This window comes from Rhinatrema bivittatum, chromosome 14, assembly GCF_901001135.1.
Source record: "Rhinatrema bivittatum chromosome 14, aRhiBiv1.1, whole genome shotgun sequence".
NCBI lineage: Eukaryota > Metazoa > Chordata > Amphibia > Gymnophiona > Rhinatrematidae > Rhinatrema > Rhinatrema bivittatum.
This window is the reverse complement of record NC_042628.1, coordinates 11,398,975-11,415,010: the sequence shown is the minus strand read 5'-3', so window position 1 is coordinate 11,415,010 and position 16,036 is coordinate 11,398,975. Positions and strand designations below refer to the sequence as shown.

General features: G+C 45.9%; 1 protein-coding gene across 1 annotated transcript in view; it reads left to right on the top strand.

Annotated features, from left to right (window-relative positions):
* The window catches only part of EIF3B (eukaryotic translation initiation factor 3 subunit B), a 36,456-nt gene extending 20,655 nt beyond the window's left edge, over nucleotides 1-15,801 (top strand). The window contains exons 12-19 of the mRNA XM_029576587.1: nucleotides 4,381-4,503; nucleotides 6,064-6,142; nucleotides 7,717-7,855; nucleotides 10,354-10,479; nucleotides 10,604-10,681; nucleotides 11,522-11,630; nucleotides 11,762-11,880; nucleotides 15,235-15,801. Of these exons, the coding sequence (XP_029432447.1) occupies nucleotides 4,381-4,503; nucleotides 6,064-6,142; nucleotides 7,717-7,855; nucleotides 10,354-10,479; nucleotides 10,604-10,681; nucleotides 11,522-11,630; nucleotides 11,762-11,865 (758 nt within the window). The 3' untranslated portion in view covers nucleotides 11,866-11,880; nucleotides 15,235-15,801. The remainder of the gene's footprint in view (nucleotides 1-4,380; nucleotides 4,504-6,063; nucleotides 6,143-7,716; nucleotides 7,856-10,353; nucleotides 10,480-10,603; nucleotides 10,682-11,521; nucleotides 11,631-11,761; nucleotides 11,881-15,234) is intronic.
* Nucleotides 15,802-16,036: the final 235 nt, after the last annotated feature.

The window sequence follows — 16,036 nt, the reverse complement described above, 5'->3', positions numbered from 1 at the left end:
CATAAGTACATGCATACATTCGCACACAACCAGATGCTTATACTTAAGCGCATCGGGGCAGATTTGTGCGAGCTCGAGTTCAGGCTGAATGCACAAGTTAGAGTTAACTATGGCTCCTGCAACAAAGAAGCACAAGTGACACTCTCTGCCATATTAGGGCTGCACAGTCTGACCTAGAATCCTCCCTGTGTCAGCACTGAGGAAGCCCAGGGAGGGCTGGACTCTCAGAACTTCTCCAAGCCCGGCCCCTCCCAGTCGGAGGATGGGTCAGCCACGACCTTATCTGGTAACACCCCAGATCTGAGCAATATCAGGGCTGCATCCTCCCCGGGAGAGGGCAGTTCAGAGGCCCCTACCCCAGCTCCTCCTGGGCTAGGTACAGACCCGGCGACCTTTTGCTTGGGTGGAATTCTTTCAGGGCATTCAAGCACTGTCAGCTGCTGCCCCTGCCTGGTCTGAGCCTCAGCTGGGAAGGCCTCGTCCTCCCAGCCCTATCAGCATGCCTCGCCTCACCAAGATCTCTCTGTCAGGGACTCAGACACCACGGATGATAATAGGGATGCAGACTCATTGGAGGACAGGGAAATCCCTCCAGGCCTGGAACCATACCAGACTTTGCAATGGTTTTTCCACAGAGATGAATTGCTGGCCCTGGTCTCCCAGACCCTGAAGACTCTGGAAGTTCTTGGCCCAGACCCTATGTTGGAACCAAAGAGGAATTCCATCTTGGTGTCTCTATGGAAAGTCTCTTTCTATTTCCTGATGCTGGAAGCCATCCAGGAGTTGATTGACCTGGAGTGGGAAATCCCAGAAGCCAGTTTTAAAGGAGGTTTGGCATTGGAAGCTCTGTACCCACTGGATCCGAAGGCCAGAGAACGCCTGCATTTCCCCAAAGTGGGTGCCCTGATCTGTGCCATATCAAAGCAAACAACTGGGGGCCATTGTTCCTGTCCCCCAGGAGGAAAGGAGGACGGGACGGTATTCCATTTACTTTGTAGTGCTTGAAGAAGGAAGAGATATTTCTTCCAATTCTAGACTTGAAGAAGGTGAACGTGGCTCTCAAAGATCCCCATTTCAGGATGGAGACTCTCAGGTCTGTCATAGTGGCGGTGCGAAACGGAGTTTTTAGCTTCCCTGGATCTAATGGAGGTGAATTTGCACATTGGAATCCGCTGGGATCATCAGAGATACCTCAGATTCATGATTCTCGGGAAGCATTTTCAATTTTGCGCTCTCCCATTCGGTCTAGCTATGGCTTTGAGAACTTTCACCAAGGTAATGGTGGCAACAGCAGCCCTCAGAAAGGAGAGGGTGTTGGTACATCCGTATCGAGACGATTGGCTCATCCAAGTGAAGTTCGAGGACCTTTGTAGACAGGTGGTCTTGCACTGCTTGAGATCCTTGGGTTGGATTGTGAACCTGGCAAAGAGCCACCTTTCTCCTTCACAGGCTCTGGAGTTCTTGGGTGTGCATTTTGATACCCGTGTGGGCAAGGTCTCCTCACAGAGGAGCGGATACTCAAGCTACAAGCACAAGTTCGGAACCTGTTGGAGACCTGGGTACCCAAGGACTGGGATTACTTGCAGGTCTTCTGTTCCATGGCCTCGACCTTGGAGCTGGTCCCATGGATGTTTGCTCATGAGACCACTACAGAAAGCCTTGCTATCCCGGTGGGATCTGATTTCAGAGCAGTTTTACCTTCCGCTACTGCTTTACAGAGTTTGCCAGGCCCAGTCTTTTGTGGTGGCTTGGTCAAGACCATTTTTGCCGCGGGGTGGACCTCGAGGTGCCTCAATGGATGGTAGTAACTACTGACACCTATCTTATTGGTTGAGGGGGCTGTGTGTCAGTCCCAGTCAGTGCAGGACCAATGGTCGGTGGAGGATGCGACCTGGTTCGTCAGTCGCCTAGAGATGAGGGCGGTGCTACTGGCTCTGGAGGAGTTCATCCCTTGTTGCAGAACCGAGCAGGCAGAGTTCTGTCAGTGTGATGACGGTGGCCTACATCAACTACCAGGGAGGTACCAAGAGTCAGGCGGTTGCTCTGGAAACGGAGATGCTAATGTCCTGGGTGGAGCAGCATTTGGCCTTGATAGTGGCGTAGCACATAGCTGGGTCCGACAGTGTGCAGGCGGATTTTCTCAGCCGACAGCAATTAGATCCAGGGGAATGGGAGCTGTTGGAGGAAGCGATGACACTCATTTCTCGCAGGTGGGGCATAGGAATGCCAAGGCACCGCATTTCTTCAGTCGCAGAAGAGAGTACGGAGCAGAAGGGGTCGATGCCCTGGTGCTGCCTTGGCCACCCGACATTCTGATCTATGTGTTTCCTTAATGGCCTCTGGTGGGCAAGGTTCTAAGGAAGCTAGAAGTCCACCCAGGAAAAGTGATTCTCATGGCTACAGAGTGGCCATGAAGGACTTGGTTTGCGGATCTGGTCAATCTAGCAGTGGAGGCTGGGCAATCTACCAAATCTTCTATAGCAGGGCCATATATTTTCAAATCAAGCAGATTGCTTTTGTCTAGCGGCTTGGCTTTTGAGAGGAGGCAATTGAGGAAGAAAAGATATCTGGAGGATGTTATTTCTATTCTGCTGCGAGCACACAAGACCTCGACTTCCTTGGCATATGTCCGGGTTTGTAGAGTCTTCGAGTCTTGGTGTATAGATCAGGGAGTTGATCCTCTGCGAACTACAGTGGTGCAGATTTTGACCTTTTTACATAAAGGCCTAGAGAAAGATTTGTCCTTTGGTTCCCGGAGAGTGCAGGTTATCTGCCTTTGGCTGCTTGTGGGGCAAGGTTCATAGAACAACTTGGCTGTGCATCCGGATGTGGTGCGTTTTCTCCGCGGATCAAAGAATTTGTGCCCCACCCCCTTTGTAAGGTGTGTCCTTCCTCGAGCCTTAACTTGGTCCTCAAGGGCCTGTGTGAAACACCATTTGAGCCTCTGAAGAGAGTCACCATAAACGACCTGACTCTGAAGGTGGTTTTCTTGGTGGCGATTTGTTCAGCCAGAAGGGGTCTGAACTTCAAGCCCTGTCATGTAGAGAACCCTTTATGCATATTTCGGATTCTGCGGGTCTGAGAATGGTTCCATCTTTTCTGCCAAAGGTAGTTTGTGTTCCACTTGTCAGTCACTTGAGCTTCCGGCTTTTACAAATCTAGAGATGGGTACGCCTCTTGCAAAAGAATTGTCGATTGGATATCAGAAGAGCATTGTTGCATTATCTGGAGGTCACTAACTGTTTCAGATTATCAGAACACCTTTTTGTGCTATGGAGTAGTAGAAAAAAGGGTCAAAAGGCATCAAAGGCCACGATAGCACATTGGTTGAAGGAGGTTATTGGTTCCATATATATCTGTCAGGGTCAACCCATCCCGGAGGGGTTAAGGGCTCATTCTATACCCATTCGCAAGCAGCTTCCAGGGCAGGGTGCCAGCTGGTTTCGCCACAAGAGATTTGCAGGGCGGCTACTTAGTTGTTACATACTTTTGCCAGACACTACCAATTGGACGTCCAGGCCCCGGATGTCAGCAATTTTGGTGAAAGTGTTCTTTGAGCGGGACTCTCGCAGTCTCGCCCCAGTTAGGGAAGCTTCGGTACATCCCAGGAGGCTGGACTGATCTGAGTATGTACAGGGAAAGGAAAATTGGTTCTTACCTGCTAATTTTCGTTCCTGTAGTACCACAGATCAGTCCAGAGTCCCGACCGATAGTGTAGAGGAGTTTTTAGAGAGTCCACTTGATCTATCTACTTTAAAAGTTCTGATTTAATTCTGAAGCATAGCACAGGTTTCTTATTAGACCTTCTCCAAAGGGTTATACATTTACTAGCGATTTCCTTGTCCTTTGCTCATTGCGGGGGATATAGTAGAGTTAATTAGTTGAATGTTTTGTTAGTGTTTTATGCTTGGGTACTGATTAATACTGAAGAGATGCAGGTAGCACACCGGGTTAAGAGGTGGTACGTTCTGGAAGGAAGGCAAAACCCAGGAGTCTGGGCTGATCTGTGGTACTACAGGAATGAAAATTGCAGGTAAGAACCAATTTTCCTTTAACAGCTTGCACACGTTAAAAGCACTGTTAACATACATTAACACATTTTAGTACATTGTCCTACAAAAGATTTATCAGTGAATCACTGGTCTCATCATGGTAGCGTGAAAAGGAGGGTATTTATTTTATAGTGTTTAAATGCCACAGTTGCTGTGTAATGATGTGTTGGATTTTCTGCAAATTAGCTTCAAGGGTAAAAATGCAAAATAGAAATTTGCTATCTTCATAGAGTTAATACTTTTTACTGGAGCTTGGGACACCAGGCTGCCATTGTTCTGTGTGGATGGCAGCCTTGTATGTGACTTAACCCCTTTCTGCCTGCTCCAGATGGCATCATAGCCTTTGCATGGGAGCCCAATGGAAGCAAGTTTGCAGTACTGCATGGCGAGGTGCCTCGAATATCAGTCTCTTTCTACCATGTGAAAAATAACGGCAAGATTGAACTCATCAGTAAGTGCAGTTTGTGTGTACAGTGCAGAAAAGTACGGAACATATTTAAGTTATATTTTTTGAAAAAGCAGAGAATTTAAGATGGACAAGCAGATTTAAAACTTAAGCTGATATAATTGTGACCAGCTCCATTCCTCTAGAGCCACTAATGGGTCTGGTTTTCAGGATATCCAGAATAAATATGCATGAGGGGCATGAGACATTTTTTTAAGAGGGATGAGGGCAAGGCTCTTGAGCCTTTGAAAAGTCTGTGACTGGTAACAATCTGGGTATAGTGGGCAAGCTCGAACAGAGCTCTAACGTGAGCTTTTATCAAGGAGTGCATTTATGAGAGAAAGCTAAGAATGCTGAGGCACGGATTCAGAAGGCAGAATTCTGCCCATGGGGTAAACACTACCCGTGATTTTTGTAGTGCTTATGCAGTTTTTGATTCTTTCAAAATTGTGGCAGCGTCTGAAAATGTGTCCATTAGATGCTAAATAAGTCAGTTTGACTCAACCACGTTCTATATATTGGATTGCACTATTTCAGAAGAACACTTAGATTTTGATCTGAAACAGAGAAGATATGTTGGTAAAGGGGGAATTAAAAATACCAATATCAGCTGACTGTAGGAATTTTGTGGGCATTATTTATTTAAGGAGAAAATGAACAAAAGCATTTCAGATCGATAATAGCACAAGACATAGGATAAGATTATAGAATTAAACTAGCAGATGGGCCTTTTTGGAGGCTGCAAGTACAGTTGTAACTAGAAAGCCTAGCTGAAATGCAGGTGCCTATATAGCAAGGTCTGCCTGCCAGGCTACGCAGGGGACCAAGAAAGCCAGATGTTCAGGCAATAGCTTTGTGATTAGATATGAAAAAGAGAGTGCTTACTGGGTCTAAGTTAAGTACAGGATCTTGTATGCTCATCTATCCAATATGGAGCAGTACAAAAGGGACAGTTTTTTTCATCTGTGTTGGAAACAAAGTGATATCTTAAAAGTGGTCACATTTCGTGACTGGCAACTGGGATATATTCGTAGCAGTTTGGACAGAAATAACTAGGCCCCAGGGATGGCCAACTCTGGTCCTCAGGAGTCACAATTGGGCCTGGTTTTCAAGATAACCACAATGAATTTGCATGCATTGCTTCCACTGTGTGCAAATCTGTTTCATGCATATTTATTGCAGATATCCTGAAAACCAGATCAAATCTATTTGTGGCTTTTGAGGATTGGAGTTGACAAGCCCCAGTGTAAGAAATTGTTTGCAAATGGAAAAAAGAGAATTAGCGGAGTTTGTCAGATTAAAACCGTTTGCTTCTTGCTACCATAAATCTCAGTATATTTTGCTTTTAGTGGACGGCAGGCTGTAGTTGCCCAATGAGAAATCTCAACCAACCATTCATTCACTAGAATATGTCTTTGAAATATCTCATTTTTCTGTGTGGGAGTGTCTGCTCCTGCCGGTGAGACTGGTAAATTTACTAGCAGATACTATCTTGCGGTTTTGAGTTTTCACAGTAACGCTTGTCTTGTTTTTTAGTATTGTGGGGTTTTTTTCTCTTTCTTTCAGAAATGTTTGATAAGCAACAGGCCAACACAATCTTCTGGAGCCCCCAAGGACAGTTTTTAGTGCTAGCCGGTCTGAGGAGGTGGGTATCAGTTGGAGCCTAGCACTAGTTTACTATAGTTTGCTGGTAAGCCTTGCCATTCATGTTGTGGTTTGTAGAGTTTCTGACGTACAGATTATGACAGGGATTTCAATATTGGCTTCTGTATTTTGGGAGAACTGGAAACACTGTCATAAGTTGTATTCTGCTTTGTGCAAAATTCTTTTTTTGGAAATGCAGAATATAAGCTAATAAGTCAGATTGCCCTTGAGAGCGATGCTACAGTGGGATGAGCTTATATTGTTGTGGATAAACATTGCCTGCAATATAGACAAGGGGCATGAGACTCTGGTACAGTTGCACTTTTATTAGGCAGCCACCAGTATAGAGTCAGCCCCAGACAGGAACATCTTCACAGTTAAAACACCCTAAGAGATTTGGTTGAGAAACGGAAACAAATTTTAGCCTGGGAAAGGATCTCTGATGCGATATTGGAGGAGGGAAATTGGGATCAGTGTTTCCTTAGCATGGGATCGTTGTTTTCATATCCGGTGGCCGTGTCCCTTGGCTGTAGGGATTATTGGGATGAGATGATGGAAATAATTTTTGATGGGTTTTTTTTTTTTGTTTGTTTATATTCCACATTTTGGCACTTCAAAGCAAATTACTTTCAAGTACTGTGGTAATTTCTCTGTCCCCAGAGAGGTTTACAATCTAAATGTGTACCTGAAGCTACGGAGGCTAGAGTGACTTGCCCATGGTCACAAGGAGTGGCAGGGGGGGGTTTGAAACCTGGTTTACAGTCTGCTGCTCTAACCACTAGGCTATTCCTAGTGGGGATTTCTGTTAAAGATCCTAGGGCCAGCTCTGAATGCTTCTACTGGATTACAGACTTTGAAATTGCTAAGTATCTTGGCGGGAGGGAGTTAGGTCTAAGGCACAGCCCCGGAGTTTTCTGCTACAGCTCAGAGGTAGATTCCGTGGCAAAAATGGGAGAATTCTGAACTACACGGGCAAATGTTTTCACGTTTCATAGAATTTATTTTCTTCTTTTTCACACACAAAAACACTGCCTCCCGCTCTCATACAGGCACATGCCACCCAGCTGATCTCCCACTAAGTCCCTCCTGACCTCCCCAAAATGATCACCTTGCTCTCTTGGCAGCAGGCTAGGTCTGACAAGTACTAAACCAATAGTAAGATCGATATTAGCACTATGCATACCGCTATACTATACTATATTCACACTTACACGATGACTTATTCTCCGGATAGGAGTCTTGGCACTGACGTTTCTTTGTGACCTTGGGCAAGTCATTTCACTCTTTGTTGCCTCAGGTGCAGACTTATATTGGGAGTCTTTGGGGACAGGGAAATACTTACAAGAATCTGAATATAATCCAGTTTGAAGTGGCTGACCAGTCAAGAAAGGTGGAATATAAATGTAAAAAAAATGACATCCATAATATATGTAAACCCCCAGTGTAACTATAGCAATCTCTTTACACCATGGTTTCAGTGCTTGATTAAACATGAGCTATGTGTAAATTCTGGAGTATGAACATAACATACTGCCCTGCAAAAGAGCTGCTTTTCATTTTTCCTTTTCCTTACAGTATGAACGGTGCCTTGGCATTTGTTGATACATCTGACTGCACCATAATGAACATTGCTGAGCATTATACAGCTTCGGATGTAGAGTGGGACCCCACAGGCCGTTATGTTGTCACATCTGTGTCCTGGTGGAGCCACAAGGTATTCAAGTTCATGATGCTACTTCCTAGCAAGCAGTATGATTTTTTTGAGACAGCTGGGAGAGACATCTGGAGTAGTTTTAAGACTAATAAATGAAGGTGCCAATTTGTGAGTGTTTGTGGTGTCTGTTTTCAATATATTTTTCACTGACTGGATGATTTACATTTCCTGTTCGTACCCCGGATCAGTTCAGACAAGTGGGCTTTGAGGCACTGCTACTTAACCAAGCATGCCACCTGCAGTCTGTCTCCAGCAGATGGCAGAGGTGCAAACCTGCAGTCTGGAGTTGAAAAAAAAAAAAATATATATATATAAGTATAGGATTAGAGTAAGAAGAGGATTCAGATCCCCTAGGTCAGTGATGGCAAACTCCAGTCCTCGAGAGCCACAAACAGGCCAGATTTTCAGGATATCCACAATGAATATACATGAGAGAGATTTGCATGCACTGCCTCTATTCTATCTCATGTATATTCATTGTGGATATCCTGAAAACCTGGCCTGTTTGTGGCACTCGAGGACTGGAGTTCGCCATCACTGCTCTAGGTGTTAGGTTCCTTTGAGGGCCATCCCTCAGGTGGAGCAGGGTGAGCGGGGGAGGTTGGTGACCTTTTTCTGGACTCAGCCCTCCTTGGCCAGGGGGGGTTAGATAGCCAGGGGACCTGGTTCCCTCTCCTCCTCTGGGCCCTTCACTCCTCAGCGTGTGGCCTCCAGAAGCAGGGAAGTAGTTCTTTCCCCTTTTCTTTTGGCCCTGTTTCTTTAATTAAAAAAAAAAAGAGTAGTGAAGCAGTGGTAGCAAATGTAAGCAGGGCTGAGGAGTGGATAAGTGTTGGTTTCCTGCCGGGAGGGAGCGGGCCGAATTTGCCTGCCTTTGTCGGGGACGGGTGCTGGTCGATTTCAGCACCAGACAGCGGCAGGAGCAGTCGCACGTCAGGGTTTATTTTTAGGTCTGACCGCATATGCAGGCCCAACCGCCCCAGCAAGCTGACTCCCATGCAGAGTGGCAAACTTTGTTGCAGCTGCAGTTTGAGGTGAGCTTGCGTCGATTCGGCCTCATTTTGCCACGACTGTGCCTCGGGGGGGTGGGGGGGGAGAGACAGCCGGGCCCCCAGGGGGCAGCAAGAATGTGAAGGCATCTGGGCCGGCTCTGAAGGCCCCAGGGGGGGTGCTGGGGGAGCCAGCGCATGCTGAAACTGTGTATCATTTCAGGGCCTCAGGACTCCTCTTCCTCCCTGTTTCCAGTGGAAAAGGACCCTGCTGGTAGTGGGAGACAGGCAGAGGCTATAGATGTTACAGCTTAGGATTCTTCCTCCTCTGATCCAGAGGTGTGCTCTATGGAATTTGTGCTGCTCCTTCATAAGGCTTATCTAGCCAGGAAGAACTTGGGGTCCAAAAGACCCTATCTCAGGAAGCTCCAGCCAGTCAAGAAGGCTAGGAGACCTGTGGAGTCAGGAGGGATCCTGAGCAAGCTGGGACAAAGGCGTCCCACGGGGAGGAAGAGTCATCAGAAGGAACAGATGATCCGGATCAGTTACAAGGGGGTCGGTGGATCCCGGACCCTGCTGTCGTACGGGATCCAATGCAGGATCCGGGTGCGGTTCCAATCATGGAGCTCGATGACCCATGAATGCTCCGCCAGTTCCGCAAGGAGGAACTGGGTCCGTTGATTCCTCAGGTGATAGAGGAGATGGGGATTAAAGTCACCCAGGAGGACTCTGATAATGAAGGGGTGAATCTGGTCCTAGTTGGATTAAGGAGACCCCCCTAAGGCCTTTCCGTTGCCTAAGACAGTAAAGAAGCTGGCAGATCGGGAGTGGAAGTCTCCCGAGGCAGGCCTTAAGGTGATGAGAGCTAGTCCTGGAGAATTCCCAAGGTGAATGCAGCCGTGACAGCGGTCACTAAGACGACAACCATTCCGTTAGCCGGAGCAGCAGCTCTAAAGGATGTCCAAGATCGGAAACTAGAGATCCTGCTCAAAAGATTGTTTGAGGTTTTGGTTTCGAGTCTTCATGCCGCGGTGTGCGGAAGTTTGATGCAGAGAGCCTGTTTGTGCTGGGTGCAGAAGGAACATGACCAGTGGTCGGGGACTGAGGCAGTGCAGTGGCCCTCTTGGAGGTGGGCATGGCCTATAGGAGCTGTTAGGGGCTAAGCACAGGTTAAGTGATTTGCTCAAGCTAACACTAAATGGCAGTGCAATTTTGTTTGAGAGCTGCAGTCTCATCAGTGTCCTGCACTACTGGCCAGTGGCCTCATGGCTGTAACTAGAGGTGCGGCTGCCCAAGGTGCAGAGCATCTCATGGATGGAAAAATGACAGAAACACAAGCATGGGCCAACAGCAGATGAAAACTAAAGGCCAGGATTGAACAAGCCATTTTGACCTCCTGTGGTGATAGCATTGGCTCTCTCCCTCAGCTGAGAGTCTGGAAAAAAATTTCAGGAGACAAACCAGGACAAGAGTGACGTGAACTAAAGACTTTCCTAACCCCTTGTTTCCCAGGTGGACAATGCTTACTGGCTGTGGACCTTCCAGGGTCGTCTTCTCCAGAAGAACAATAAAGACCGTTTTTGTCAGCTGCTGTGGAGGCCAAGGCCCCAGACATTACTTAGCCAAGATGAAATAAAGGTGAAGTATCCCCGCTGCTGCTCCTAATGCTTTTGAACAATGCTAACACTGGGGAAAGGAGGAAGAGATTTCTTACTCTGAGTGAGACAAATTATTTGTGGGTTTTGTGGTTTGTTTTTTACAGCAAATTAAGAAAGATCTAAAGAAGTATTCCAAGATCTTTGAGCAGAAGGATCGTCTGAGTCAATCTAAGGCGTCTAAGGTAAGATTAGATAGTGAGAACACACATGGCTAATAAAAGGAGAAGCAGGAATTCTGGTAGAATTTCTAAAGCTGGTGAGGGTGCTATCGGGAATGGGGAAGCATGCATGCATGCACAGAGCCTTGAGTTATTGCTTCCATAGCTACTTCACAGTCTATGTAAGCAAGCCGATGCAGGGCTCTGCATGCCCCATGTAAGTTACAGCTGTAAAATAAGCCATTGGTTAATAATGAAAAAAATCATTGAAATTTAAAAAAAAAAAAAAAAAAGTGAAATCTTAGGAGGAAAAAAATATAAATACTAGTTGCAGCATGCAGTAGTTAACACAGGGCATAGTTTCCTTGTCTACCTAGCTTGTGACAATTTCAGACTATATAGGGCAGTAATTTTATTTATAAATTATATTCTGAGATTGTCACAAGCTAAGTAAACAAGAAAAATGCTGCAAATAATGATGCACTGCTTCATCTCTGTACATCCCCATTTCTGGCTTTCATTGCTAAATGTCTGTGCTTTGCTTATTTCTGCCTATAAATATGGGCATTTCGCTAGCGATAAATACATCCATTCCTAATGTAGAACAAGCAAGCAAAAACCTATTTGTCAACCCAGTGGTAACCGCAAAAATTGATTTGTCTGTCATTTTTGTTTGAAGGTGAAATGTAACCAATATATTTCAGAGAATTTATGGCCACCCCGTTGCAGAAACAAATTAGCTCACCGCTTCACACCACATTCATTTCCCCAGATAGTTGGCTTTTGGAGTGCGTCCCAGAAAGATGCCTTGCAGAGGCAGTTATCGTTCCTGTTTAACGCGAGCCCTTTGATTCTCTGTGTTAGGAACTAGTGGAAAGGAGACGCAACATGATGGAGGAGTTCAGAAAATACCGTGAGATGGCTCAGAAACTCTATCAGGAGCAGAAAGCTGAGCGTCTGGAACTGAGGGGAGGTAACCCTTTTATTTATTTGTATATTTTTATATGAGTACGTATGGCAGAACCAGGTGCAAGGTGCAGCCTGGGGCCTTACCTTAAAGAAGCAATTTCTGTTCCTCTCCACTCAGACTGTTTTCTCTTGCAGGTGTGGATACAGATGAGCTGGACAGCAATGTGGATGACTGGGAGGAAGAGACAATTGAGTTTTTTGTCGGCGAAGAAATTATTCCCCTTGGAGATCAGGAGTAGTTCACTGACGTGGTGGTGAGAGTTGCTTTCCTAACTAGAGTAGAGAGCTCTTTTCCTGGTCCCTGTCATTATTAGTGTTGGCTGTTATAGCAGCCTGTGCTTTTGTTAGCTACAGAGTAAAGATTGTACGATTGTCGTCTAAGTAGTTGTGAATTGTCTGGCTCTGAAGTTAGCTTGCTACTGAAAGAGTACATGTTTTCTGTAGTAGCAGTTTTTGAAAACCTGCACAATCCCATGCACTGACCAAAGGAAAAAAACATAATTTCCTAGCATGTAGCCAGATGGACTTGGGACCAACAGGGTTATGCTCCCCTGCAAGCAGATGGAGACTGAGTCAGATTTCAAAGCTGACTTCACCCTAGATACACCCCCGCAGTGACCTCAGCCCTTCAGTATTTCTCCGTCTCCAGCAAATGATGGACATACCTCTCCCTATGGGGATTGCTGTACTTTTTGGAAGGAGAATTTCTACATTTAAATTGGAGAAAAAAATTGAGCCCCGGTCTTGAGGCGATTTCCGAGATCCCTCAGATGTGCGCCTTGGTCCGGTTGCCAGTTTCCAGCGTGAACTTTGCTGCTTAAGCAGCTGATAGGCAGCGGCTGCAGGAAGCCAAGTGCAGCAGTGACTGCCAAAGCCCTCTCCCCCGCAGCCGGAGACTGTCTCTGTGTATTCAGCAGGTAAGCGCTAAGCCCAGGTAAGTTTTAAAAAAAAAAAAAAAGAAAGGATTTACTTCCCGATTCAGAGACATTTGGAGGGGTGTTGGTAAGACTTCCTCTGGTCTGCTTGTTTGTTGTGCCCTACACCAGCATCGTTCCCAATCCCATTGGGGGAAGTGGGATTTCGAGCGGGGTGGGCTAGGCCCCGCTTTAGGCTTGGTCGGCACATCTTGTGGTAGGCCGTGGCAGCGCCATCTTGCATGCGTCTTTGTGCGTGTCGTATCGCCCTCCATAAAATGTAGAAGTGCGCATAATGTCGCACGTGTACATAATCGCACAACATTCTAAGCGCAGAATACAGGTAAAGCTGGGCGCACGGGCTGTGCGTGTGCCTCGCCGCGTCCTGCCTGGGCACCCGAAATCTGTGCACATAAAATTAAGCGCGAGTCAACAGAACACAAAGTTACCGCCGCCAATAGCTCCGGCAGCCAAGAAACATAAGCGCCTTCACTTTGCTGCTTGTTATATTAGGGCTGCACAGTCTGACCTGGATTCCAACTTATGTCAGCACTGTGAGGAAGCCCAGGGAGAATTAGCCTCCCGGACTTTGCTAAGCCCAGCTCCTCCCATTCAGAAGATGGGTCAGCCACAGCTTTAACTGGAAGTACCCCGGATCCGAGTACCCCCGGGACTAGGTCATCCATGGGAGAGGTAAATTCAGCGGCACCTACCCCAGTACCTCCTGCGCTAGGCATGGACTTGGCTGCCTTCTCTTGAGTGGCATTTTTCCAGGGCCTTCAAGCCTTCATAAAGGCCCAGTCTGCTTCCTCACTTTATTTTATTTATTTAATGTTTTTTCTTGACTGACCATCATCAGAGACATCATGCCGGTTTACATGTAACAGGGGAGAACGAAGTAGGAAAAGAGCAGTTACAAAAAACAGGGTAATGAGTAACTGGGAGGTGCAGGAGGAAGATGCACGGAGAAGGAGAGCATCAGGCATGAAGGAAAAAGCAAACTTAAATACACAGTAGCAAATTTAAATATACAATAGCAAACAAATATGCAAAATGTGTTCCAATCTTAGTGGATGCACTGGTCTGTATCGTCTGTAAGCGAACAGCTATCCTAGTGGAGGGAGGAGCAGCCTTAAAGGATGCGCACAATAAATAAATGGATGGGGTCCATCCTTAAACAGGCCTTTGATACAGTAGCAATGACCTTACAGATTGCTTCTTGTTGCTTATTTGTTTACCCAGCCTGTATAATTCAGTCCTTGTTGGTGGTTGTCTGTATATAGATCCACTTTTCTTCATTCCCCCTAGGACTTCATTCCACTAGGACTCAGGCAGTCTCATGGGCAGAAGCTAGACTGCTGTCTCTTGCCTGTATCTGCCAAGCAGCGACGTGGTCCTCCTTGCACACCTTCTCCAGGCTCTATCATCTGGATATACAGACCCAAGAGGATTCAGCCTTTGCACGGGTGCTGTTAACTGGATCGTGGGCAGCCTCCTTCCCTGATCGGGAGTACATCCCATTGGACCTGAGTCCATCTGGCTACACGCTAGGAAATGGAGAAATTACTTACCTGATAATTTCCTTTTCCTTAGTGTAGACAGATGGACTTAGCATTCCGCTCACGGCTGCCCAAAAACAGTGCCAAGGATTTGCCTATGGAGTGGATATTGCTTCCAAGAGAGTACGGATTAGCCGTCATCCAGTCCCTAGATGAGGGCATCTATATTCTTACTGGGGTTCAGTGTTTATGATTGGTTGAGTAGAGTTATGGTTATCCGTTTTTAATCATATTTTAAGTCAAGTTTTTTCAATAGTATGTCCACAGTGGCTTTTGAAGAGAATATTGAAGGTGATATCAGCTTTGAAATCTGACTCTGTTTTCATCTGCTGGGCAGGGGAGCATAACCCCGTTGGTCCTGAGTTCTTCTGTCTACCCTAAGGAAAACAAAATTATCAGGAAAGCAATTTTTCCATTCTTATTCTTCCAGGGAAATGATGATGATCATCTCATTGCGGCAGATTGTAATATCAGGTTTGAGTGTGTTGTGAGAACCCTACATGAATAAATGATTAGCAGTATCTTGTCCCTTACTAATTCATTATTTTCAAGACTTTTTTTTTAACCCAGCAGGTTCCTCCTGCTCGTTTGGAGTTCCAGCTCAGTATGACTCAGGGCTGGGATTTGGTGACAGGAACTAACCAGGGATCTTCCCCTTTTTATATCTGTTCATAACCTACTTTAGTCCATTCTCTGTATAGACAGTCAATGACTGGGTGCTACAATCCTGGGGGTCTGAATCTGGCTACTAGGTGTCACCATTGCACAAATAACTGACTCCCTTACTTCCCCCAGGGGCTGTAAATGTTGCTTGCACAGGACCCCCTCTTTCATTACCTCTAATATCACTTCATATTCCCTCAAAGTAAGGGCTACATTCATTATGTTCTACTTAAATGTGGGATGTGCATGGCACATTATTAAAGGTACTAACCATGATCATCTGCTACAGGTTAGAAATATGTGGTGCATTTTGGGAATTACATTAAAAAAAAAACTTAGCCATCCCCAGTTTTGCATCGTTCTTAAAGATTATAAGGGAGACGAGCCTTGTGTGCATTATTTACCTTTTTGTTTTGTGTTAATTAGGCTTTTCTAGCATGAGAATAAAGGTCTTCTTTTTTTTTCCTTGCAGCACCATCATACCTTGTATTGAAAAGAAGTTCCTTTGCCCAGAACCTACACGCCACCTGTTCCCTTCCACTCTCCCCCCTTGCCCACTCTTTGGACAGTGAATGCCCCAAAGTGTCTCTCTTTTGAAGTTATCCTAGTGCCTTTTTAACCTCACTGCTGTGGGGAATAGTTAAAGAGCACTGCTTTTACATTTTTATTCACTTGTTCGTGCTTTTCCCCTCCAAACAACACTGGTAGGTGCTTCTCAGACTCTTGGTGAGGTGCTGTAGGGACATTGATTCAATTGCTGGTTCTTTCTTGCACCTAGCGCCGCTGCACCATGAATTCACCTTCTGGAGCTGTGCATCCTGGCCCAGTGATTCTGTTTGCGAAGGGCTTTTTCTACTTTCCAAGTGAATGGACAGGTGACTGGTTTGTGTGGGAAATGAACAGAGCAACAAATTTTAAAAGTGTACATTTTAGTGTGCTGAACCGGCACTACAGTGGGCTCTATCCTCCTCCATTCAGATTGTGACTGAATCTTTCTTGGATTTCAAGATGCAAATAAAGTAAAACGTATATATAAAAAGGAGTCTGTGTCTTACTCTTAAGCATAGGTCATCTCTGTCAGCTACAGAGTTGAAATCTCCAGGACTTATTCTGTATTTATGGTCCAGTTTTATCTATGTAATCATTTTCTGGGCTAAGGCTGTCTGAACTGGAAACTGAAAGACTATTCCATATGTTTTTATTTTTGTGGGAAAATAAAAGATCCTTTGTATATTCCTGGAGGCCTTTTTATACTGTTTATGCCAGCGTGGGGT